General features: G+C 40.5%; 1 protein-coding gene across 3 annotated transcripts in view; it reads left to right on the forward strand.

The window, feature by feature from the left end:
- DHRSX (dehydrogenase/reductase X-linked) overlaps positions 1–27770 on the forward strand; it is a 168835-nt gene that overhangs the window by 22422 nt on the left and 118643 nt on the right. For 2 of the 3 annotated variants that reach the window (XM_087757178.1, XM_087757179.1), the window contains exons 1-2: positions 12039–12153; positions 14971–15078. In XM_087757178.1, coding sequence (XP_087613304.1) covers positions 12105–12153; positions 14971–15078 — 157 coding nt within the window. In that variant the 5' untranslated portion in view covers positions 12039–12104. Of the gene's footprint in view, positions 1–12038; positions 12154–14970; positions 15079–27770 lie in introns of those variants that run through there. The other variant, XM_087757176.1, reaches the window with a different exon arrangement.

Consider the following 27770-nt stretch of genomic DNA (forward strand, 5'->3'; position numbering starts at 1 on the left):
TGCTTTTTTACCTGAACACTTGTCTTCCCCAGGCTAAACCTGCACGGGGCTGGCTTTGCCAGCGTGGGATAGATACTGGTGTCGTGCCATGCTGGGCAACGCACCCCCTTATAAAGGTACCACATACATTAGCAGAGCAACACTTGCAGAAGAACAGCTAATTCAGTAAAACGATGTCTTTCTGTTTCTCCAGGTGAAACAGGGAATACCAGTAACTGCGTCTGGAGTAGGGCGTTTTGCTGGTACGGCAGCGCTGGTCACAAGCTGCACCAGGGCACAGACACGTTAGCCAGATGCTGTAGCATACCTCGGGAGGGAGGCAGTACTGTGGCCAAAATGAAGGTGGTGTGGCCCTCAGCGCTGCTGGATTTTCTGTTTGGAAAGTTGCAAATCTTCAAATGTAATAAAATAAAATAAATGTTGGTCTGAGGACTTAGCAGCTGCTGGTACAGCTTGCAGGGACGGAAGGGGCTCGCTTTGCTCTCACTGCAAAGAGTTGCACACCTTTTGCCTTCTATATTACCAGTAATTTCTTCTGAGAGAGGACCTAACTTGTGGCGAAGCCCCCCCGGGGACCGAGGGTGAGTGGGCTGGCTGTTCGGACCGCGTGTTACGGGGGGCTGATAGAGAAGTAAGGCTGGAGTCTGGAATAGCAACTGCATTTTAGGGTCACATCTTTCAAATCACCAAGAAGTCGGCGCACAGTGTAAGGTGTGTGTTTGAAACACAGGCCTTGCGTGTTTGTGGAAAAAGCCCTAGAGAGAGAAATATTGGAAACAGCAGAGAGCTGCTGAACAAGCCAGTGCAAGCTCTTAGGCTTTATTCCTCAAGGTCTTTTTTCCCCCCCTTGATATGTTTAAATTGCTAAATTCCTTTATGCTTCTCAAGAAAAAAAGCTTCATTCAAATGATTTTAATTATTTAGCATCAAACAGAAGTTAAACATAGGTGTAACTTTTTGCTGTTTAATGTGAGGCGTAACAGGAGGGCTGCAGATAGGTAACAACTGCTGTCCATCAGCTTGGCAAGGTCCGTCCTTTGAGCGGTGGCTCCAGGTCTATCAGCTGCACTGGAAGCTGATTATCAGCTTGGTGTGACGAAAATGGGACTATAAGACCTCTCATAATAAAAAAAGAGTGTCTTCTTCTCAAAAAAGAAGTAGGAATTGTGCCTTGAAAGACTATTTCACACCGAATGGGCTGTTGCAGGGCCATGCGATATGAGCTAGATCTCTGGTCCCATGGAACAGAAAGCAGGTGTGAAGCCTGTTTGTGCTAGCGCTGCTGCCTGAAAAATGCTGGTATTTCTGTCTGACGCCCTTAGAAGGACTGACAGGGTGCACTGTGATGTATCGGCCTGTTTGAACTGCTGGTGAGATCAGAGAGTTGGGGAGTGAGGTCATAGCCTGGCCGTGCAGAAGGGCCGGCGTGGTCCCTGCAGCCTTTGCCTCCCTTTTTAGAAGCAGGATGGTTCTGAGGTGTCAGTCAACAAAGATGTGTGTTTCTGTATGAAATGAGCTTTTCCCTTAAAAATTTGGAAAGCTATTTATAGGAGGTAATTAAATGTAGGAACAAAAATAGGATGTTTGTGTCATACTGGAGCATTATCAATAACGACTCGCTTCGTGAGCGGTTGCATTTCTTCAGAGGAGGGTGTGATACTCTCTAACTGAAATATTAACAGCAGATAATGACACTGTGGAATGATGGCCTCTTATACGGAGACATACTCTGAGAGCTTTTAATCTGTGTGGTAACTCTGCATATTAAAAATCTGACAATTTTGATGAAGAACAGTTCTAGAGCATGCACAGTAGCTGCTCTTTTAAGTTAACTAATTCCCTGAGTCCTGTGAATCTGCATTAGGTTAATGGCCTATAAAATTTCATTCAAAAGTACGTTTTTCACTGAGGAATAAAAAAGTCTAATCTAAAAAAAAAATATTTCAAAACAATTAGCTACTATTAACAATTAACTACTGCAAAGCAGCTACCTTCCTTGTGAAAACTTTGGTGCATATTTTATGAGGAACAAGAAAGGTGAAAATTGAAAGAAAACGTGTGAGCATGAGATCACTTCAGCATGTATTAAGATAGAGGAGTCCGAAAAGAAATCAGTCTTTTCCTAGAAGAGAACTGTCGTGAGAGAATTAGGAAATTATATATAGTACAGTTGAGACCTTTCTATACTCGCACTTTCATACTTCATTTAAAACCCCTGACCTGCTTGTGTTATCAAAGAGGAGAAAAATGAATAAAATTCTATCTTTAGAAAACAAATGTTGTAGCTGTCTTGAAAACAAAACACGTGCATGCCCTTTGTACTTTCTCATTCCAAGTTAGAATTGATTTTTAAGCAGTTTTGTGTACAGAAAACAGCTCCATCCAGAGGCTCAGGGGGCTTCAGTGAAACTCCTTTCTTCCAAAAAAATAAAATTAGAAAACCCCACAAAGCTATCTTCTATCTTGTGCTTCTGGAGGCCGGGTGGTGGCCCTGGGAGGTGGCCTGTGGCAGCGGAGGGCTGAGCAGCTCAGAGCCCCGGGCAGCCGGGGCATCGAGCTCGGGCATCGCCCCGTGCGGGGCAGCTCCCTCCGGGGCTGCGCAGCCCCACGAGCGCCTGCCTCCGTCGGCACGCTCTTGTCCCATGCAAGCAAGGTGAGCCTTGCTTTTCTTGGAGCCGCTGCTTTGGGCACGTACACTGAGGGGCAAATGGGCACCCATATGAGCGATGATGTGCGGAAGGCTTTTGCCTCTGTCCGGACTCTTCACCGGATGCCGGCTAGACGAAGAAATAAATGTATTAGCCAGGGGCTGGTTTGAAGTATGTGGAAGTAGGGCAGAGAGGGAGAGGAAGGGATGTTGAGGCTATTTTCCATCTTTTTTATTAAGCCAGTAACACCTGAGGGTTATCTCACATTAATGGCGATGCTGTAATGGCTTCTGATCATTAGTCGCTTCTGAAGATTTTAATAATATGGAAATGTGCTTTTTAACATTTTGTATTTTAATTAATTGCAGATACCTCAGGGTAGCTTTAAGTACCGATTGGTTTATGTGCTATGCTTCCTGTTAACTAGATTTTTCCCAATAATCTCTAATCACCTTGTACCTCTCTTCCTGATTCTAATTACTGGAGCTTTGTATATGATAACAAGCACTTCAGCTCACAAGTGATTGCACAGGTTTCTAAGTGAAGTACTCCAGAAACTTTCAATTACCTTTTAAGCTCTGTATACCAACTCATGACTTCTGCTTACTTATTTACATTTGATGGAAATACTGTCACGCTGAAGCCACGGGAAGCAAAGGGGCCTGTTTAAGTGGCAGCAGAGCATTTTGTCAGCTGGAACAGGCAGATCTGAATGTGACCTTCAGCTGGATGCTCTTAAGCTTGATTGGGATATGGAAATTACATTCCCTGTCTCTGGGAGGAGAGGAGATGCAGTTTGAACTACTCTTAATGATCTTGCCAACTTTTTTTTTCTCCCCTCTCCCCCCCTCCCCGAATCTAATCTATTAAGGGAATATTTAAAGAATCGACTTTTCCGATGTCTTGGCTGCCCAGCTGTATCTCTCCATCTGCGCTCTGAGCAAGAAGTGATGGAATGATTAATTCAATCTTTTAATAGCGTGTGATCAGAAGAAGAGGTGTTGGAATTCGCAAGCAGTAGAAGTAGGAGCTGTACAGACGATATTGGGGGTTGTGATACAATATCCTGTACTGTCTAGGAATATGATACTACTGTCAATACTGTCTTGAAAATTAAAAATAAAATATTTGGTCTTTTGAAAAGTATATGTCATAAAGCAAAGTATAAATTGTTTTCTGTTGGCTTTTTACTTTCTGTGGTGAGACGCTAAAAAGCAGGTAGCAATATTTCACTTCTGGTTTGGATTTCCAGTTTGACCATACGTAAGCAGATCAATCTTTCCAGCCTGACCATAAGAAAGGAGATCACTCTTCACTTCAGTTTCTGCATATGAAAGTAGTACTGATGAATATCTGAGTTTCAGCATTTTCTGAGCTTTGGGTACTGTAAATATTCTCCAGACTTGAAGGGTTATGACAGAACCTTTCTTCCATGCAGGGTTTGGGGCTTGCCTGCTCGGGTTGATTTCTACATTATTTGGGATTAAATCAAGAGTAGCAGCTGTTTTGTTTGTGTGGGTTTTTTGTTTTTTTGGGTTTTTTTTTTCCCCTGAGATCTCTCTGTTGTGAAACAACCGGCCCAGCATTTAGTCTTCTGAAATGAGGTTTCTGCATTGCAGCCAGTTGTGACATTTACTGAGTTTGTAATGGAGTAACAGACATGTCACTCTGCCGATTCTTTTTTACTTTTGCATTTCAAACTCACCGTCATCACCCTGGTTTTTAGGTCAAAACTATAACCTAAATGCTAATTTTTCACAGTTAGACATGAAAACCTTAGGAATTCTGTGCCACATTTCATGCCGATAACTGTTTCTCAAGTTTTTTGAGATAGCTGGGACGTGGTCTTTCCGAGAGAAGACGTTTATCTGACATTATTAATATTTCACTTTATTTTCTGTTTATGGCTTCTTACAAAATATTACATTTATTGGGGACTTTTCTGGGAGGGAAAAGTGTCTTTAAATGGCAAATGTTTGGTGAAACGGAAACCTCCCTCTGTTAGATTGGGAGTTACGCTGGGAAGGTTTTTGTATGACTGAGAGCAAGGACTTGAAATGGTTTCTTACAACCCGAGGGATGTAAACCATTCTGAGATGGAGCTGCATCTACTTGGTAGCTGTTTGTAAAACCTTGAAGCCTGGACAATCTTCGGTTCCTGATACAGAATGAAAAAACAAAAAAAAATTCTAACGTCTCTAACTTTTGCAGGATGGGAAAATTCATTCTGCAGGTACTAGACTATGCAGAGCTATTTCCATTACCCCTATTTAAATCTCCTGGGATGAGCTCCTCTTTTTCATCTCTTATTTCACAACAGGAAAAAAAATATAATTACATGATGACATGACTTGAAGAGCATTGGGAAGTTTTACATAAAATGACATTGCCCGAGGTATTGCACAGTTACATTTGCCCAGAGGGAGGGAGTATGGGAGTAAGTATCAGTAAATCTGTTCAAAAGATAACTAGATGCTTTTTCTTGATTTAAAGATACACCTGTATATAACTTCCCTATCTTTAGTGTGACTGGAGTGAAAGAGAGGAAAGCCAAAGAGTAAGATTTAGTAGGTAAATATATAGAAGGAATGAAAGATAAGCAGGGCAGAGAATACATGGCAAATGGAAATATGTCCTTCTCTATTCTTGTGATATCATTTTCCCATGTAAGAAATGATATGGGTAAATGGATCCTTTAAATATATGCATATGTAGGAAATGGTTACTTTCTTCTTGGAGCTAGTGTCGAATTTCTTCTCCTGGTATTTTTAACAAATCCAGTAGTCTTTCACATGCAGGCTGTGGCTGGCTGTCCAGTATATTGTAAGGAATTATCGGGATTTCTTCATATTATTGCAATAACCATCTTGCCCTTATTTCACAAAACCCCATGTTAGATTTTTGTGAAGTGCCTTTTACAAGCGAAGCTGGGGCTGCTCACATATCGATCGCCTCGGCTGAGCCGAATTAGCGCTGTGCCCTTCAGCCACCGCTCCTGCTAGAGCACGGAGGTGTCCCACGTGCCTCCCGTATCTGGCTGTACAGCAGCAAAGCCCTCCCTTCTCTTCCAAGCGAAGGCAGCGTTTCATGGCCTCGTCCGAGTCCCTAGTTGGCGTCTGTCCCCAAGACAAAATGATTGCATAGTGGAGCAAAATATGCCACGTGTGGTGTAACACCAGTGGATAGTCCTGTGCCAAATATTCTTGCACACGTTTGTCAATATGTAGTATCAGCCTTTATCTGAAATATCCTTGTTCCTTGAGATTAGTGTTTCTCCAGCAAAAAAACTGGCTCAAGCCAGGAATAGCAAGAATGTTTAAGATAAGGACAAGCGTGTGATGGCAGAAGTTACTCGATGCCTACCTGGAACTTGCAGAGTCGTAATTTCACTAATATAATTTATACTTGTAGCTCTAAGGCAACTTTTCCATCTCTTATTTCTTTCTTTCTCTCTCTCTGCCTCCACCCCCTTCCAGGGATCGAGTGCTCTCCTATTTCTACTCATTCGGTTGGGAACTTTGCTCCCAGAGTGGATTGTGGGCAAACCTGGATTCCTGATGAATTTTTAGCAGATTTTAATAGTGCACTGTAGTATTTCCCAACAGTCTGATTTGTATAATGGTGTGTTCAATCTATCTGTTTGGCACTCATCAAAATTAGATTCAAATCCCTTATCTTTAGAGGAGTTTTGGCTAAAGGAACAAAGTACCCAAGAATGGCAAACATGGCCAGAAGTGAGATTTAGGACTCAGAAACTGCACCCTCCCTTCTACTTTGGCTTTCTTTTACCTTAGGGCAGCTCCGTATTTGTTGGGATCAAATTTCCTAATATCTCTCTGTCAAAATCAGCCTGAACTTGTATTGTAAAAAGATCATATACATGCTTCATCAAACCGTTTTTCAATGCAGCCTCGTTTCCCATTGTCTTAGAGAAACCCAGTTCAGAAATGGCAAGAAAACTTCCCAGATTAACCATGCTCTTTAGTTTTCTCCAATCCCAGCCTCTTCCTTCCTGGGGAGGCAACATTCAGCTTTTTTTCATGTGATCAATGAGCCTGATGCAGAAGGTCTGCGTAGAGTTTATTGGAGGAAAATGTTCTTCGCAGTCAGAGCAAAGACAGCTTAAATCAGTTTGGAAAATCACCATCTATGTTGTTTCTGCAAACTGCAATTATCTTTTTCTTTGTGCAGCCCTTCTGACAAGTCTAGCAGCATCACAAAGTCCAGGATCAATATTACTGAGGATCCTATTTGACAAATAAAGTAAAAGCACTCAGGCTGTAGTTGAAAGATGTGTGAAAATGCAGCTTCCCTCGGCTCTTGTAACCCCGCAGGACTTCTTCACTTGCAAAAACTCCAGTCATACACTCTAGAAAACAGAGCACTGAAAATACATGTGCAAGTGCAGAGGAAATATTTTTTGAATGACTTTCGCAATAGCCGTAGTTTACCTTTCTACCAGTCTGTGGTTACAGTGCCTTGACTTGCACCATCTTCCCTGCACCAAACCACAGTTGATTTGCATCCATAAGTAGCTGAAGGCCAAGCTGTCTATGCAGGTCTCCTCACTGGACCTTTTTTTGTCTTGAGGACAATACATCATGCAGAGATTTATGATTGAGGTGTATTAAATTGCTTAGAGGTGCATCTCTGTCAGCAAAATGCTTGGAAGTAAGGGGGAAGGTGAAGAGAGGGGAAAGGGTGTTGAAACACTCAAAAATTACCTCTTCTTGACAAAAAATCTTTTTTTTTCCTGTGTCTTTGAGAGTCTAATATTCCCTTCTCCTTCCCCTTCCACACCCTGCCTTCCACACACACTGCTCCCTTTATCTGCATTTATCCTGTCTTTCCAAGAATCACTAGAAGAAATGCAGATAGGTGTGTCATGCAAATGAAATTTTTAATACCGCTTTCCACCCCCCTTCCCATTGTTGCTAGAGAGATCTCTTATCACAGAACTTGGATTTTTGAGTGCCAGAGGCTGTTGCTCTGAAAAACTGCTTTATTTAGGATATTATTATTTTCTTTAGCAAAGAAAAAGTATTTCTTTCAATCCTGTAATGCTGGTGTCATAACTCTCTTCTTACTACTGTGCCAGTTGATCTTGCATCTTTTTTTTAATATGTGGATTTCTTTTAGTATAGTTAGGTCTTGCTGTGGATGCTCGTGCTCCAATCTTGTGCTACTGAACTCTGATAATACTTGTTGCTATCTAATATCTCCCAAGGCTCCCCAATGTGTTCACGAGATGAAAAATAAGATGGAGGAGGAGCTATTCTGTTTATTAATCCCTTGTAGTATGGCTTTCCCATGTGTTAAATGAGATATGTGGGGACAAGTCCTGGAGTCGATTTTGGGAACCTCTATCTCTGGTTTGTCAACTTGCCTGCAAATGTTATCACTTTGTCCCTATAAGCAAGCTGGCATCCTTATCAAAAAGCTAAACAAATGCTATAACCTTACAGCAAGATTAAATTTGGTTTTGGTTTTTTTTTTCATTGTTTTCATTGGCAATTAAAAAAAATGTGTTAGTCTGGCTCAGCAGATGTTTGCTGCTAACTCTGAAGAGATATCACTTGTTCCCCTGTTGATGAAGTCGGGAAGGGATGAGGATAAACATTAGCTCCTTTGCTGGGTGAGCACGCTGCTTTTCTAGCTGGTGTAGCTGCCGACTGTCCTCCTTTTGTGTCATTTGTTGCCTTGCTGCACTTCAGCCATTTGTCCGGGCTTGCTGGATACCTGGTGCCTTGGCTTGAGTTATGGCACTGGTTGGGTTCCCAGGTGTCCAGGCAGCCCAGACAAATTGCTGCCACTGGTCCTGCGACTGCCTGTGCTGCCCATGTGCAGGAGCTCTCCCCAGCTGTGGAAATGTCTACTTCACAGGGCATGGGCTGCACATGTGTTCCCGTGTAGGATATCCCAGCCTGAAATATGGGGCATGGAGCTTTTTTGGATTTCCAGCAACAGTGGAATTGTTTGTTGGTTAGTCGGCACACAGCGGTTTAGGACCCATGTGTGCCTTGTGCAACAGTTAAACAAGAAACTTGGTCTTACAGGTGCCAGGGGTTTTGCTGTGGTTTTGTGAGTGGTTGTTAACAATCCATCTTCCCTATCGGTGGCTGTGTGGGAAGCTTCTTAAATTAGGTCTTCCCCTGGCTGCTGAAATTCTTACAGCCATCTGGCTGCTGCTGTTCCATTAATAGCACCTTGAGGTACTATGTGTTTGTAGGGTAAGGGACACATTTCCATGGTTTGGTTTCTCCTGCTGTTCTGGTTCTTCAACGCCTTTCCCTTCCCATGAGTAACTCGAGGGCCAGCCTGTTTCCAGTACCTCCGTTTCCTCGTGATTCCTGACTTTCACTTCTTCTGCAGAAGTGAAGTAAGACAAAAACTAGGAGTCTTGTCACCTAGCTGGTGCAAAATTCCAGTTGTGCTTGGAAACAGATGCTCTCCCTGGGCAAATAAATCACCTGTATACAATGCATCCATCGATTCGAGGTACGCTGAACCTGTTGGTCATGTGCCAGTGGATCTGCATGTACGCATGACAGTTGTTCATGAGTGGAAGGTCTGATGGCTTGCAACTGCTGAAACCAGCAAGATACCTTTTCACAGAAGGACTAGTCAGGCTGGTTGCCACCTACCTGGTTTCCAGCCTTAAAAGCCTTCAGTCTTGATTGCATATTGATGTACCTTAGGAAGGTGGTAGGAAGCAGCAGAGGCAGAAAAGATTTTGGTGTGCAAATTTGAGAAGACTATTTGCATTTGAAAGATCATCTGACCAGGCTTAGGATAGGCTTAGGACATGCAGCTTTTCTGCTGGTGAAAGCTGGTGTCATGCAAGGAAAAAAAAAAAAACAAACCAAAAAGATTGTCTGGTTTATTCCTCAGGCCTTGAGTACCTGAAATTATCCTCTGTTAGGATAGTCCTGGAATGACTTTTTGAGTCTGGACCTGATTTACTTGGTTTCTGCCAAGACAGAAGTTAACGGAGATGTTACCGTAAGGCTCAAACAAAAAGCTGTTGCTGAAAGCTGCGTGGATTCCCCAGCAGTCTACTGATTGCCTCTTGGAGTAGCAAATGAATTATTTTTCTACATCTGCTTTGAAAGGGACCTTAATGGCTATAATCTCAGCACTGCCACAGTGTAAATCAGGGAAAAAGAGGCAGAGTATTTTGGGATCGGAAGAACTACTCAATAGTTCGGTGGTAGACTGTACTATATGAATTCTTTAGCCAACTAGAAAAACTCAATTGTGCCTTGTCCTGTGGCATTAGATGAGGACCGACAATTACAGTTTGGTCTCTTTTTCTTGGTGTTGCTATACAGGAACAGATCCAAACTTGGCGCTTGTTATTCTGTCATCAAACTAAATAGTCATTGTGGCTTCTTGTCTTTTTTTTCCTTTTTTTTTCATCTGTGGTTCTGCCAGTTACCTTCAGTCATAATATTTGCATGTGAATTATTCAGTTATAGGAGGAAGGAAAAAAATAACTGTAAGGATTTGTCTGCGGGGGTCTCTTCAGCACAAATATCAGCAAAGTCTCTGCACCGAGCACCCCGTTCAGGAGGTGCAGGCAGGTTCCAGCATGGCTCCAACCTCTCGGGTGGCCCCTCTGACCAGCTCTTCAAATGCCTTCAGCAATGCTCGTCTTTCTTGCCTGATAAAGACTGGAGACTGATTCAGACAATCTAAATTCTGCCTTTGGCCTTCAATATCTTAACAAGAGGGTTTAATGAAGAGATTAATATAAAGATACTATATTTTAACGTCCACATGACTCATCATGTTCCACAATGCAGATGCTGGATTAATAGGGTAGGAGATGGAACTTAGTAAAAATTTGATGTGATTTGCTTTTAATGAACTTTTAATACTTTTCCTTTTTTTTTTGCCTCAAACAGGCTATGTTTTAAAGATTACAGAATATTGAAGCAAGCAACTTTTAAGGGGAGCTCTTCTTCTGGGGTTTGCACTGTCAGTGTTCAGATAGTACATTTCTGCAAAGAAGAAAGTTTAATGCCTCTGTTTTTATTTGGCTACTTCAATTACCCCCCTCCCTACCCCAGCGTTGAGATTTTGCCGGCAGGAACTAGTCATTGATATGGAAGTGGTCATTGATACAGTTCTGCAGTCTGTTTTATTTCTCTGTAGTCTTGGCAGTTGCAGAGATGTCTCGGCAGCCCTCTTTAAAAGTCCCTTGAAAATTAGTATTTTTAAAAATGACAGAATTGCCTTAAATTCTTCGTAGTATCGACTGTGTGTGTGAGGATGTCTCTGTACATGAAAGTTATTTCAGATTAAGGAGAAGTATATTTAAAATGACAATAATTATTTTAAAATACCTTCATATCTGGACATATTTATTACAGAATAAATCTGCCTTATTTTTCTGCTTTAGCTTAATCGACTTGCAAAGTAGACAGGCTTATTTCTTCCAAATACGTTGGGATGCAGGCAGAGCCTTCAGCCTGGGAGAAGCCTCTCAGCAGCACTTAAGGACTGCAGGCTGGTTTCTTTGAACACAAAGGGAAATGAACTGCTAGTGCTTGGTCAGGGGATTTCATTAGCACCAGGACTGTATGGTTCTCATGTCCCACGGTGAGATCACTGGCATTACGCCTCTGTAATTGAGATCAGTATCTACCTACTTACCAGAAGCAGAGGCAGAGAGAGAGCTGGGGTGTTTTAAATGAGGTGCAAGAAGCACCAGAGGGAACCTCCCCTGTGTGGCAAAGCCCAGGGAGCTCCCAGCCTCCGGCCACGCTCGGCTCTCACACAAAATAAACCAGTATCTGCTGGAAAACCAGGCTGAGCCCAGGTCTGCTTTGAAAGTCTGATATTGGATTTCATTGTGGAAGAGGTGTTTTCACACTGAAAAGCTGGGTGTTTTGCAAACTCTACCCGCCAGTGGAGTTCCAGTGGGAACAGGGCACCGATAGACTGCCTTTCACTGTAGCTGCCGATGACTTACACACACAGCCTGGATTTGATCTTGACTGCTTTTATTGATGTAAGAACTAGCAGCGTCACATTTTCATGGAGATTCATTTTACATTAAGGTATCTGTTTTCATGGAAACAATACACCTTTTCTGCAGATTAAAATTAATTTAAGATTAAGAAAATTAAAAATAATAATTGAGAGGGTTGTTTTGGGGTGTGGGCGGTTTTGGTTTTTTTTTTCCCCCAAAGATGTTTTTCTCTTCGTGTTTCCCATTTTGGATGAAGTGAGCCGATATACTGAGATGTGACATGCAGTGTTGTGTCTATTCAAACCCATGCTCTGTGGAAGCTGTATACTGTAGCTGTTGTAAATAAAACAGATACTGGCCATTTATCCATGTGTCTGAAGCCCTCATTTCTCTCTCCCTGGGTGCTTTCTTAGGTCCTTGAAGCTGGCTGCTACAAACAGGCCTGTTCTAAAGCTCTCTGTAATATAGGATCTCCCTGAATGCATTTCTGCAGTGGAGTCTGTCTGTCTGTCATGCTCTTCATCGCAGGTTGGTAATGTACCTGACTTGAGTGGCTGTTGGGACCAAAATTTGTCCTTTTCTTTGCAGCCCTCATGGATACTTTAAAAGAAAATTACTTAGTGGACTTCAGCTCATGATTTTGCCTTCTAGATGGCGTTTTGTTTACAAGTACGTGTGCACTTGCCACATGCAGAATTCACACATGTAACTATTGTGGCCAGAAATGGCCTCTCCCGCTTTAACGCCAAGGCAATGCCAGTGCTCCTTGTGTGGATTTAGAGCTGTTCGACCCCTCAGGAGAGGCCTCAGAATGGGTTTCACAGTGTGGGCTCAGCTGGACGAAGGGGTATTTGCTTTGTAAGAGCTCCTTTTTCAGTCTTGAACTTTTTGAGCTAAAAAACCTGAACTGGGATGTAAGAAGGCTGGGTATTGGTGTGATAAGGTTGTATGTAGCCTATTTTCTCACTGAATTGCTGGAGTTACTCGTTGGGGAAACTAAAGAAGCATCCCGGAGAACCCAGACCTGTGAATCTCTGCCAGAGATGGCTTTGAGAAGGCCCTTTTTGTGAACATACCCTCCTTAGCATCCCATCAGTTCTGGGGCCATTTTTGTTTCTTTTTCTTGTGGTTTCTGCCTTTGCCGTTTGTTTCAGATTTGTCTGCCATCTTGCAAAGAGTTTTGCCCTCTTCCTGGTTAAAAGACCTGCCTCCTCTCAGCACGCCTTTGGTACAAGGCAACATGTTCTTGTTTTCATGCGGTCTAAAATGCCACCCAAGTTGAACAGTGGGCACATACTGCTCCCCCTTTTTAAGGATGCACATCATTCAGACAGTGGTTTTCACTCCGTGGCTGAAAGGACTTGAAATTATATGTCCTTGCCAAATTTCAAGCGTATCCGGTCACACTGAGGTACAAGGGTTGTTCACATAGAGGTGACAACAACTTGTATCACACTAAGAACATTTATTTTTCTTCCTCTTTGAAATCTTTATCTCTTGTCTGCAGTTTCGAAAACTGCAAACACTTTTTTTTTTTTCTCTTTTTTCCTGCTTCACTGACAGAAAACAGACCAGGAAAACATCATCTAAAAAGGCCAAGTCTGGTAAAGTAATAAGCAATTAAAAAAGACTATGTGGAGTGGAAAATTTTCCCAAGCATTTAATATCAGGTCTAGCTTTAATTTCTAGGCTTAACTATTGAAAAAAATGGGTGCATTTTACTTAGAGTTTGTTATGATAAATATTTTTGGAGGAAATTGCAGGACTGCTTATATAACTAACTGGAGCCCTTAGCGAAGTTTTATTTAGCTCAAATTGTATATATTAGGACACATACATGCATGGATATCACTGTAATAGGAATTAACTATCAAACAATTCTCACTCTGCATGGATGGGAGGAATCACATCATTACCTGAAGAGAACAGAAATTCATGGGCATCGTGCTGGGAAGAACTATGTATTTCAGAAAGGTGAAATCTGGGTCCTTTTTGAAGTTGCTGTGAAGAAAGCAAGTATCACCACTAGTTCTGTGTTTCATAACCATATAAAATAAGAGCTTGTGTTGTACAACAAAGCAATCCCCTAAAAACCTAGAAATCAAAATAGAAAGTCCTTTGATAGACGAAAGTCGGCATCTTTTTAACATTTGCTATCTATAACATTGCCTACGGACACTGCACTGCAGCAAAATGAAATATTCAGCGCCATTTTCCCTGTATAAATACCTAGCAGCTTCTTCTAAGAAGCAAACAGAAATTCAGCTCAGTTGCCTTAAGACCACACGGTGCTTCACATGAAAGATTCGCCACCTTGTCAAAAAATCGTATTTGATATTTGACCTAACGCATGCCTCCCACAAGCAGTTAAATTAAAATGCCTTTGCTCTCCTTTGGCGGGAGGGCTCCCTCCATTTTGAAGGGCAACCCACGGCCGGTGTGAGAGCTCGCAGGCGGGATGGCGGCCGCCCTGCTGGGGCCATCCCAGCCACTTTTCAGCTCACTTGTCGGTCGAAGGGCTGCCTGGGGACACAGGAGGCACGGGCCGTAGGTCTCAGCAGCACCTAGCAGAGGGGGTTTGGGGAGCGTGCCCTACCCACTGGGCTGTGTGTTGCCCCCAAGAAGCGCTGGTTAGGGCGGAGGCAGTGTGGGGCCGGCCGTGGGCATCGGGGACGCTGGCTTCTGCGGGAGAGGGCTGGGGTGGGTGGGAAAAGCAGGTGGGGTTTTTCATACAAAAAATTGCTCCCTCCTTCCTTTGAGGCCCAGGACCCAGTGATTTTCAACAAAACAGTGCTCAGTTACTCAGGTAAATTAGGCCGACCGGCTCCTGCCCTTTGGATGTGTCGTCTTTGACTGAGCTGTTTGCTATTTCCCCTGTGTTACTGGTAGAGGCCTGTCCTTCGTCATTCAAGAAGTTTGCAGGATATTATGCTGCCGACTGAATTTTTTGCCCTGTACTCATGAAGTAAACCATCCCTGAGCTGACTTGTAACAGATGTCACCTGGCTCTATAACAAAGTTAAGGTGAAGATTTTAAAGGACAGATTACTGCAGGATTACAAAATGCATGCAAGTAGAAATGAGAAACTTTCTGAACTGAGTGTTTGTCTTTCGGATTGTCAACTTCAGCCTTTCATGAACTGTTAATACTGGGAAATTATAGTGCAGCAAATAATGGCAGATGCTCTGTAGTTTTTATTTCCATACAGAGTTTGCTTTTGAGATTGTTTACTGGCCTGGCTTGAGTGGTCTGTCAAGTGTACATCTCTTTAAAATACATCTTAACTTCTTCATCGTGTTACTATTGGGAACTAACCTTGTGTTATTTCTTTTTTCTTCATATAGTTTTCCCTACACAAAATGGAAAGGTTGCTATAGTGACTGGAGGTGCTAAAGGAATTGGTTACCAAACTGTGAAGCATTTGGCAAGACTTGGCATGCACGTTATAATAGGTAAAGTAATTATTTTCTTAATATATATTTTTGTTTCAGAAAGTAATTTTTATTTTAAGGGATATTTTCTTTTCAGTACAAGTAAGTATATGCCAGGGGAAGGAAGGAGAGAGGAGGAGCCAGGGTTTTGCTAGCATTTAGCATAAATAAAGATTTGGTTTGTGTTTCACTTTGCAAGTTTTTAAAGAAAAGTAGATAGGATTTTTTTTATGCAAAACTTGGAAGACTTGGACTACCTTACCTAAGAAGTAAACAATAAAGTCATGAAAAAGACTTAAAAATATAGGTATTACAAAAATATTTTATTATCTTGTTACTGAGGATGGGCTATGCTTCAACTTTAGGGTGCACATGTTCATTAAGGGGAAAACTAATTCCTTGAAGGAATATTCCAGTGTGTAGTGGGGGATGATCTGTGTTAGAAGGGCAGAGGAAGCTCTTATAATTTCAGCCATGTAAAAATTGCACATTTACTTCTCAGTTTATCACTGTCGGTGGCCTTTGTAGGCAAGACAAGAAAATAAATACTCCGAGAGGTTCATTCGTGTCAATCTGAGATGGGCCGGACAACTCACCTACTGGAGATGCCCGTTTCTTTCCACTGATAATAAAGAGTTTATAAGGTGACTATGTTAGATTGAGATGTCTTTTAAACATCGGAAGTTAGGATAGGTGAATTTCTGTAGGTACTCCAAAAATGTCTTGAGTGCAGAATTTCTTCTCTCTACTACAGACAATATTAATGAGACTTTTTTACTATTTTCTAAAGCTTTCTGTACTACATATATATATACATATACACTAATATATCTACTAAATCAGTATGTAAAATCATGAATGCTTATGTTTAAAATGCTACATTATGCACCTTTCATCTTTCACTAGATTTTTACCTATGACACTGTAACACCATAAGGTCACTGAAGGTTGGTATTTCATAATACACCCAGCAAGCTGGCGATGCCATTTTATTTAGCTTTTATACAGAATGTGGTCTCTCTAAGGTTTTGTATACACAGCTTTTAAAAAAAAACCCCACCAAACAAAAACAAGAGCATAGTAGCCATGTAGTTTTAGTCTAGTGCAGTCAGTAACACTAATGGAGTTGCCCTGGAATCATACAGGTGTAATGCAGAATACCACTTACTCATACATGTTTTAATAGATATGTCAAAACCAAGCATCTGCAAAAATGCAAACAGATGCTGCTATATGTAGCTAGATGCTAGATGTAGCCGATGTAGCTAGATGTAGCTAATGATGCCAGTATTAATATTTCAGTAAAGAAGTCTCTTTTCATGTTTAAGGTGGACTGCAAAAATGTACTCAGTGGGAAAACAAAAAGGCCAATTTTCTTCTCTTTGCATAGGCTCATGGAAGCATAGAATATTGCTACTTTTTGAAACTTTTTTTATACCATTTAAAGTTTAGAGTGTTTCGTGTAACAAAATTTGGTGTGAGGTCTTTGGGAAAGGGAAGGTGATATATAATTACAAAATCTCTAAATAAGCTGTTTTTTTTAACTCACAGTCACCCTCTCATCGATCTCATTCACTCACACCCATACTCTCACAAGTACCAAGATATGAGTGCTCAAGTGGCCTGGTGAGCATCACTTACGTGCAGCGTGGGAAAATGTACGCCAGCTCCTGACTCCTGATCCTGTCTCTCTGGTTCACGGACAGATCTTTTATACCCTTTAGGAGTCATCAGCTCTTAGTACATTTTTCCTCGTCTGGAGTATATAGGCTATGTCTATAGCCTATTTTCTGGATGGGCTAACAGGAAAAGTAATGGTATAGGTGATATGCCGCAACCGTGATATTATCCACCTGGTGTCAGAGTGCACAGTCATCTGCTGGCAAGTCCTCTGTGCTGTGGCCTTGATATAAACAATACAGGAATGGTGTCCTGGAAACATGTCCTTTATTTTCAATATAGGCCATTCTTTTAACTCTTCGCTCTGCTCTTTCTTCTGGTGCTTACAGACACACAGGTTTCCATTCGCTCTTCATTTGTACCAACCTTAATATTTGCATTACGAATCTCTACAAATGTAAATTAATAAAATTAATTATAGGAAGCATTAGATGAGTAAGATTTTCAACTGATTCAGTTCTTTCAGGCAAACTCTGACCTGAACACTGAGCCCAGTGAGTCACAGCCATCTTTGTTGTCTGCGAAATTCTTCAGAGCAAAGAAGCCCTGTCAGTAGAATGGATAGTCTCAGGCTTTGTTCCAGTTTCAAGATTAAAACAGTCTCAAAAACACACTAAGCGCAATGACCTTCCATCCTTGTTGCTAACTGTTGGCCCCAAGCATCCAGCGTATGCTTAAAATACCTGCTAGCACATTCAGCTTCAGGCCACACAAACAAAGATTTAAGCCTCAAGGAAGACATCAAGTGTGCTCATGCTTTCTACTCTAGAAATGTTTTCACCCTATGTTTGTATATAGGCGTGAACTTAGGTGAAAAAAGTGTGGATGTTTGTTAGGTGAATTTGGGCTTGCAAGGGAGACTCGTGTAGCTCACAGTCAATCTTGCCCGTTCACTGAATGCTCCTTTCCCATGACAGGGACTAAGTAATGGGAATATTTAGCAAGAAAGAATGATATCCCTGCAGCGGGCAAATGAGTCAAACCTGAAAGTCTGATGTGAAGATGTTTCACCATTTGTGATGGATGTGATTTTGACTCCATTTGACATTTTAGAGGAGTAAATGTTTGAAGTGACTGACTGACTTACTTTTAAATCCAATCTACCAATGGAATGAGGAAAACGAAGAAGTAGAAAGCATGTTACCTTGTGGAACATGAGTAGGCCCCATATGAAAAGGCAGCGTGCTCACTGAGAGCATTTTCAGCAAGCGGTTGCACAGTGCTTTTACAGCTTCTTCCTTTTCAGTCTCAGTACTGGTGCACAAGACTCCTTTCTCCCACCGATGGTCTCCCTCTGCGGGTGCTGCTTGCCCTGCCCTCAGCCTCTCGCTGGGCAAAAGGTTGGCGTGAATGCTGAAATGATGAAAGTCATTTTCTACGAGTTTGTTTGATAGATTTCATTGAGACTTTTTGCCAGGCTGCGATAGCATTACTCACAGTGGGAAGGGCCTTTACTTCAGGAAAATCTCATGACAGACAGCGGACCCTTGGTAGGGAAAGCTACTGCCAGCGGTGAGTCTTCAGAGTCAAGCCACACCAGGAGCTCCTGCTCCCTCCTATGCAATTTACTACTTGATAAATAAGCTTGCAATTTAATTTTCAGAGAGAGAAAGTAAATGACACACCATTTTTGTGCCTGCTGACCAGTGACTGATACTGAAGATGGTGTTTTGTGTGCGCTTAAAAATAAAGATGATTTTAACAGTAAGGACATTGAAAATCAAGACATCCCGGCTGTTTTTGTGACCCCCCCATTCATAAAACCCAGTAGGTTCATCTCTGATTCACAGTGTTGGCCATGGTTTTGTGAGTCTGAATTTAGAGTGATTAGAAGTGTAAACTCTTCATATTCCTTCCATCCTTCATCACTGGGGTTTAATTTTAAGAGGATTTTGTGAATGCATGTTAAAATTGTTGACTTTAAAAGAGAGAGCTTCAGTTTGATTCTTTTTTTCTCAGTACATTGATAAAAGAAGACTGGAAAAAATGTGTGATAGTATCTAATACAGAAGATTTGATAATCCTGTCTGATGACGGTGAATGAAAATCAAAAGATTTCCAGCTTGACAATGTTACACATATGCTGCTTGGTATAAAACACCAGGTTCAGGACAGTGTAATCAATCTTTACTGTCTGAGTATGTCAGTGTCACAATTTTCTAAGACAGGCTCACATTCTGAAGGAAACAGTCTCATTATATTTATATATATGTATATATATTCAAGTGACTTATTTGAGCCAAGCAATTTTGGCATAAATAAATGTAGTTCCATAACCAGACTCAGCACTTCTGTGTGACCTCTGTAAGCCCTGCAGGAGACCAAGCACGAGATATTTCTGTCACCTCTTTCATTCACATTAGTTTCCAATTTTCAGGCTGGACTGTCTGCACTATAAATCAGACAATTCTTATGTTGTATAATACTACAAAGTGACTTTAGAAGGATAATTAAACGCTATTGAGATGGTGCAATTTTTCATTTTCAAAGACTGATTTAATTTCTATTACTGAAAATTTATATGGGATCCTGTAATAGTTTTTTCTCACTGTACATAGATGTATGACATGCTTGAGTTATAATTTTTTCTAGAAAAGTATTTATTTTCCTAATTTTAGCCAGGTTTTGTTAGGCCTGAATGAGTTGTAGAGTTAGTCAGGAAGTGTCAAAATGTTACCAGCCTTTTACAAGTGGGTGACGGTTTCCTTTTTCTGGTATGAACACTAAGAAAATGCATGCAGATTGCCTTATAATTGTCATTCAGTTCAGTTTTTAACATATCAGTACACTGTAATCGGGGTTATGAAAAACTCCACTTATGGTGCTGCCTGTTATTTATACACTATGTGTGTGCACAGAGCCACACACAGCCACACACAACCTTCCAAATCAGTAAGAATTTTGTCGAACACGTTAGTCCCTAATTTCTGTTTGAAGACTGTCACAGTCCTAGCTTTAAAAAGACTTTTTCCTTTTTAAAAAATGTACTTGTTTATGTTTATTAATTTTGAACATTTCACCTGTAAAATTTATGGGGTTTTTTGATAATTGGCAGTGGTTAAAAGAGTACTTATTTATGATCAAACTCATTATCGCATTCCTTGGGACATTTGAAACTATTATTAAAATAGTGACAAACATCTAAAAAGACGCTTAAAGCATAAGAATTCTCTTTTGGGCAGTAATCTCAAGTAGAAATGTAACTCAATCAACTTTGCAGGTGTCTTGCATAGTAAAATACTTTGATTAACCGAGCTCAATTGTCATGTGAATGAGAGAGATTTAGGTTGATATGGTTTGTTTGGATTTCTAGAAATCTTAAAGCAAAATTCCTTAAGACTCTTAAGGACACTACACAGCCCAAAGGATAAGTACAAGTGTCATTACATTCATACAATAACATTGCATGTTATGACAGAACATAGACATAAATGTTTATTTTCTTAGTAGAGAGGGTGTTACCACTGGAGTTCAACAGGGATACGTGTTAGAACCCATGCTTTCAACGTATAATTTTAGAGGAAGAGCAAATAGTGAAGTGGCAAGTCTTTCAAATTGTATTAGAATATTCAGGGTAATAAAGACCAGGGATGTGTGTGAAGAATTGCAGGAAGACCATAAGAAGCTGAGTGTTAAAAGGCATGTGTAATTCAATGTAGAACAATATGGAGTGATGGAAATGGGGAAAAATGGGGGAGAAGGGGAAAATTCTTAACTCCAGAAAAAGAAATGATGGGTTCTGTGTTGACCATCATCACTTTGGAGGAAGATCTTGGGGATTCATAGACTGTTCTATGAAAACTCAGTGCTCAATAGCTTGCAAAAAACAAAACAAATATTAGAAATTGTTAGAAAAGGAACAAACAAAACAGACAGCCTGAGTTTGTCACTGTATAAATCCTTTGTGTGCCAGCACCTTAAATGCTGTGTTGGGTTCTGGTCTGCACATTTCAAAAAGTGTAACAGAAACTGAAATGGTTTAGAGGAAAAAAGCTTATCACAGGTACGGAGAAGTATCCTCATGAGGAACAACCAAGTGGGCTTGGAGTCTTCAGTCTGAAAATGTGGTCTGTGACAGGCAACGGCTGTTCACTCTCGCTTCTAAAAGAAGTGTGTGAAATGAACAGCTGAAAAGATGCAGTGCTTGTGAAGAGTATGGAGATTATTACAAACTCAGTGTAAGTACAGTACCACTCATCAGAAAATAAATTAAAACAGTCTAAAACAAGCTGCTGTGATTAAAAACAAAACCCCTCAATAGTATAAAAGTATTTCTGGACTATTATCTTCTGCATAGCACCTTAAATCATCCTTAGTATAGGAGAAGTGTAATGCGGGCAAATGTGACTATTGGGCAGTTTTAGGAAGGACGTTGTACATAGTCCAGTGAATGGGATTTGTATGTTGAAAAAAACATCAGGCACTGTAAAAAATACAGAGTTAAATATGTGATGATAAATTTTGGAAGAGTTAGTGCCGTTTTTCTAGACATTTATTTAATTTATTCATTAAGCATTCATTAAATGCTTTGAAGAATTCAACAACCGTGTGAATTAATTTAATCTTGATTTTCAAAAGCTTTTGGCAAGGTTCATGCCAAAAGATTTTAAAGTGGCCAGCTTGTCTTGAGATAAGAGAAACATCTCTTGTAGATTAGTAACTGATTAGGAGATGGAAAACAACATTTAAGAATTATTTGTCTGCTTTGAGATGGAGCAAAGGGACTCCTGATCCCATAGGCATATATTCAGTGCATTTATAAAAGATAGATACAGAAAAAAGGGTGAACAGTGAGATGATGCATTTTGCACAAATGTGTTTAGAATAGTCCAATTAATTTGACTCTTGATAATTAAGGGATTTGAGCATCTGACATACAAGGAGAGGCTGAGAGAGCTGAAACTGTTGAGTCTGCAGAGGAGCAGGCTCAGGGGGACCTTTTCCATGTGTATAAATGCCTGATGGAGACAGGCAAGAAGATGGAGCCAGGGTCTGCTCAGTGGTGCCTATGACAGGACGAGAGGCAATGGGCACAAACCAAAAAGCGGGAAATTCCATTTAAGTGTAAGAAACACTTTTTTACATTGAAGGTGGTCAAACAGGCTGCCCAGAGAGGTTGTGGGGTCTCCATCCTTGGAGATACTCAAAACCTGACCAGACATGGTCCTGGGCAACCAGCTGTAGCAGGGGGTGGGACTGGATGGTCTCCAGAGGTGTCTCCCAGCCTCAGCACCCTGTGATCCTGTGAAATCTTAACTACCATGAAGAACAGGGAAAAATCTCACAATATTGAATGACTGGGTTATGAAGGGATGGATAAATACTGAGTGTCAGTAAATGCAAATACTGCATACAAGTAAAAAACCACACCTACGTATTTACAAGAATAGGATTTAAATTAACTACTACCACTCAAAAAAAAAATCGTGATTTACTGTTGAAAGCTCTTTGCAGAACATCTTCAATATTCAATGCCAGTCAAAAAGGCAAATAAAATCTTATTCCTTACCAGGAAAGAAGATGAAAACAGTACAGGAAGCGTCCCTCTTCCTTTGTAGAAATTGTTGGTTCATCCTGTTGTGAATACTCAAAAGGAGTCTGGTAAAACTGGAAAAAATGAGAGAGGGATGGTGAGGAGGATGGGATGGCTCTGTGCTAATAAACAAAGGTTCTTCCACTTGCAAACAGCTGACTGAGGTGTGATGTCATGCAGTTGTGACTGGTATAGAGAAAGTGAATGAGAAGTGGTTATTCTCTGTCTTGTACACAAAGTAGAGAACATCCAACAACAACAACAACAACAAAAAAACCAACCACCACTGAAGCACAACCTTTTTAATGTAATTAAGTGTGTCACTAAATCACAGAGCTTGTTGTCCCAGAACCCTGTTGCGGCCAAGTGCTTGAATGACTTGAAAGTACAATTAGATGAAGTAGTGGAGGTAGGTTCATTGAGAGGCTAGGCATGACCTTGGATTCAGGAAATCTCTGAAACTTCTTGCTGCTGGGAGGGTGTATTGGAAAACGTCACTGCTAGGCTTAATGCTGTCACTTATACTTTTTCCTTAAGCACCTGCTATGGGTTATTGTTGGAAACGGGGCACTTGTCTTGATGTGTTTTTTGTTTGGTAAACAGGGCCATTCTTAACTTGTTGGAACAGCTGCGTTGCTGAAACCTAGGGCAAGAATGATGATTTCTTTTCTCTCTGCAAACCAACGTCCTCCTCCTTACTCAGTTTTACTTCTCTTCTCAAAGGAACAGTTGCAATGATATTTTTGCCTTTCATGTCAAAAAGGCATGTATTTAATTGTGGCTGCTGTGTGATGAACTGAATGACAAAGCACGTGTGGTACCTCTAGACATAAGGAAGCTTTGTATTGCTGTCTCAATGGTTTTTTTATACCAGGTCACATCCTTATACCTGGCTTTATTGAATAACAAATTCATGACTTGAAAGTTTTATGGGTGAGACACAAGATCTATACTCCTTTTTCCTAAATGAAGTTTATTTATTTAATTGAAGACGTTATCAATTTATTTAAAAAAACACTCATATTGTACTGAGTTCAAATTTCTCATCCTCAGAGCTTTTTGAGTCAGTCATTCCTCTCTCTTAGGCACATGCTATTTGTTGTGCAGTGCCGTGCACACTCACAAAATCATAATCCTCATTAACACCAGCTGATAGGACTTTGTTTTTCTCTTGAGGCTTTGGGTGCCCTTGCAAGCCCTGTCTTCAGGCTAGTGCTCCAATGAAATCAGTTCCCCTTCAACCATAAGGAGGATTATGCTACTCTGAGGAGGCACCTTAATTCAAATTTCCAGTTAGAATCTTTTTTATATTCTGTTCCACAAAGACACCTAACCATCACCCTCTACAACTCCTTAATCAAATGGTATACATTTATACAGAATTTATTACCATACCACCAAGCTTCTCCTGGTAACACACTTATGCATTAGTTTATGGGCACCGCTTCTAAACTTGGGTTATTTGAATTGATCGGGGGGAGTGAGGAGGGCCATAGGGCAGGCTGCGAACCCTGGAAAGTTGTTCACCATTTCAGGGATTAACTGATATGTAATTACGGCTAAATAAGACAAGGGATGAGCATTTATCTCAGGTAGACAGGTTCCACAGGCACTGGTGAATGAGAGGGTCGCACTTGCCAGAGGCTGGGGTGTGTGGGGAGGGCTGGGAGGCGATGTGCCAGCACGGCTGCCCTGCCGCCAGGCAGCTCGCCCCTGCCTCCCCTCCTGGGGTTTGCTGCAGCGGGGTTTAATCGCAGGCTGAGGGGTGCCTTGGCACACAGGGTGGCTCTTGGGCTCCAGGCTGGAGGGGTCGCGTGTTTCTCTGGACCACCATATCCTGGGTGGTGTGCATCTTCTTGGTGTTCATCTCAAAATGTTTTTATTTGTGTTTCGTTTTTGTGTTATCTTGTTGAAAGCCAGGAAATTCTCCCCCTGCTAACTTTGATAAGCAAGGGCTTTTCAAACTTGTGGGTTTGTTCTCTCCAGGCAACCTTAAGCTTTACAGGCTGTATCCGTTGTTCATAGACTATTTTAAATTTCTTTATAATGCCCTGCAGTACGTTCCCTTGAAACGTCAAGATTGCAAATACCTATTTTTGCAAAATACCAATTGGAAAAGATCTTGCTTTTTTATCAGGATTAATTTCGTACATAAATTATGAGCATGAGGAGCAATTATTCTTTTGGAGAGATTTTCCCATTCAAAGAAATTAAAATATTGTATAAAGATTACGTATAGATGTATCAGGACTCCGTAACTAACGACAGTGTAAGTGTTTCCCAGCCATGCTGGGTTTCCATGGGCTGTGTTTTTGCCATCCTTATTCAGGCTGAGCAATGGTCTGTGATAATTCTATTGAAAGCCCTGAAATAACTTTCAGAGTTAGGTTCTACTTAAGTGATTAAGATGACAGAGCCTGACCTTCAGGGTAAGATCCAAAGCCTGTTGCTGCTGATAAGAACTTTTCTATGTACTTCTGTGGTGGCTTTAGATCTTGCTTTGACTTGTAGCGTTTGTGTAGATGAATGTTGAAGAGGAGAGTCAATTTTTTTGACTGAAAGTTGTATTTAAATCTATTTTCCATCTTTTTTTTTTGCAACATGGGTTTCAGTATTTTACTAAGAGTTAGAATTTTTCCTGCCATTCAAATGACATCTTATTTTATACAGGTGCATCCATTCAGACTTGAATTTATTTTTATGTTATTAGTTTTATTTTCGGAATTGATTGTAGTCAGCATTGTTATTGAATCAGTTTCACCTGAATTTTTCACTATTCTGTGGGGACTAAGTAGAAGAAAAACATCAGATAGGGCACTGAACACCTTGCATAAACAGTTCTTGATACAACTATATCTATTTTGAGTTCCCAATAGACACTTTAATTTAGCATGAAAAGCAAGATTATTATGGTTTTGGGTACTTTGATGATGTAAGCTCTCAAGACATTGAATCCCTTTTTCTCAAAGCTTTTGTTCAGATTCCCTCACTGCATAAAAAACATGGTCTGTCTTCTCTTTCTTATCCTTCCCTCCAAACCACTTGAATCCAGAGCAGGCAGATCTTACCCTACAGGTGCTCTAGCGCTTAAAATGGATAAATTCTGGCATGGATAAATTCTGGCATGTCGAATGTATGGAAATTATGGTGAGTCATTGGCAAAAAGCCCAGGCACAGGATTCTCCTGTGTATCACAAACTTTTTTGAAGAATCACTACAAATATGCTACTGAGGATCTAAACCAGCTGATGGTGGTTAAGAATTTGACCCTCATATAGTAAACTGTCCCCCTCTTTAGTTCAGTACACTTGAAGGTCGTGCGCTTTAGTGACCCATCTTCATCAAGAAGATACAAATTATTTTTGATTTTTCCCAACCTAAAGCTGATTGTGTTAGCTTCATGACTTAAAAAGTATTATTTTTTGAATTTTGTATAATTAATGTAGCACTGAAATGGAGGTTGTTCTTTTTCATGCCTACCACTTGCTTTGCTTAGAGGATCCCAGAAGGAGGTACTAGGAGAGAAGCAGTACAACAGTGAAATGTCCCTTTCCTCTCTCACCCATCCTCAGCAAAGGGATGCTAACTAAAGCATCCTTAAGCTAACTCAAAAGATTACTCTCCCAGTCTTATGGTATCTTTCTGATATGTATGTCTTTGAACTTTTTTTAAGGATTTTGGTCATTTGTTCAGTGTCTTTATTCTTTCCTACAGGATTGTCTTTGAAAGAAGTATTTCAAAAGTCTCTATTACAGTAGCAGCTTTCACTGAGGCTATTTCAATTTTGCGATACTCCAGCCTCCTGAATCTCATTTTTAAACTCTCTGTTGAATCAGGCTGGAAACAGACATTTGAAGTGACTGTTTAGCAAAATAATTATTTTTTCCCAGTGGTCTAGAGTGAAAAATATGCAAATATGAATAAAATGAGCTCATTTGGAAGGCACTGAGCTTTAATGAATAACCATTTATATAGCAGCAAAATAAAGCAAATTAAAATTTGTTGTGAACACAAGCTCTTTTAAAAGAACAAATTAAGTGAACATACTGAGAGTTAAATCAAGACACTGGAGGCTTTAATAAGCCTGTTCTCTGCGTGAGGAGTGCTGAATGAAAGAGGAATCAAATAAGACCTTCACAGAATTGGCACCAAAGTATTTTTGTTTCTAGCCTAACTCTATCCGGTGTAATAACACACTGAGTTTGAAATCTTACTCTAGTACATCACTTGAGGTGAAACAGTGAGGAAAATTGATCCCTTGCCTGTAACCCCTGTGCACAGGTTTCCCCAGAAATGGCAGTTTCACTGGAGGGTTTGTTTGTTGACACTGCATCTGTATCTGGAAATTAGCATCAAGCTGAATGTTTCTGTTTTGTACAAGGGTGGATGGTTTTAAAGGGGAAAAAAACAACAGCAAGAAGAAAATACTGCAAATGTCTGCTTTGCTTTTTTTTTTTTTTTTTCTTTTCTTTCTTTCTTGGCCAGTCTGAGCAATATAATCCCATAGTTAATGGAATTTATAGAGAACAGTTATAGACTAGTATGACTCTAGGTTTTATGTGAGAATTATTTTCTCTCCAGTATCTGGAATGCTAAATGTCTTTATTTTGGCTACATTTATGTAAATATTGAGTCTTCCTGCATATCATGAAAACAAAGATGTGTTGCAAATCATTGTTTTTTACTGCAGAAGCACAGCAAAAACTCCATCCTCAAACGAATGCATTAGCCTACCTCCTCAAAGTGGTCAGGTTGTCCCAAAAATCTCCATTTAGTGCGCTGAGCCTTCAGCTAGTGCAACTGATGGATGACACATGATCTGTCTCGGAGGGCTTACTCCCACTTTTTGAACACATTCTCTGTGAGATCAAATGAATCCAGTTCAATAGCACTATAAAGCATGTTCTAACATCTTAAATACGAGCATGTACCAACTAACGTGAGCAGGAGGTTGAACTGGATGACCTCCTGAGGTCCCTTCCAACTTCAACTTACTCTGTGACACTGTAATTCTTTACTGGTCTTTGATAGAGCTGATTCCCTGTTACTAAAAAAATGTCAGAAAAAAAGTGGAAAAACTGAAGTTTCTGCTGCATAGCTAACAAGTGAATGAGAGGACAGCACACTTACTTGTAGAGGAGCACAAGATAAAGCCTGAAGAGAAATCAAGGCAGAGGTTTATATAATCAGGAAAAGAAGAAAGCAACTTCATGAAGTTCATAAGAGATATCAGTATGTATATCCAATTTAGATAATAAACAATAGGTTTTTTGATGTGTCATGCTAGGCAAAATGTTTGTGGATGGATAAATGGAATGCTAAACTTCAGTTAAAAAATTTACCTCGTACTACCAAGTGCAATATTTTGCTTGTGCTTGTGTTTTTTCCATTCATATAAGTTATTATAAAAAAATTGCCAAAAAAATGTCAGACAATTATTAACTGTCCAGCTAAGCTGAATGGCACAAAAGGCATTTATTTGATGATTAATCACATTTTA

The sequence above is a fragment of the Nipponia nippon genome, unplaced genomic scaffold (genome assembly GCF_047370975.1).
Source record: "Nipponia nippon isolate SJK-2023a ecotype South Korea unplaced genomic scaffold, ASM4737097v1 scaffold_2, whole genome shotgun sequence".
NCBI classification, from domain to species: Eukaryota; Metazoa; Chordata; class Aves; order Pelecaniformes; family Threskiornithidae; genus Nipponia; species Nipponia nippon.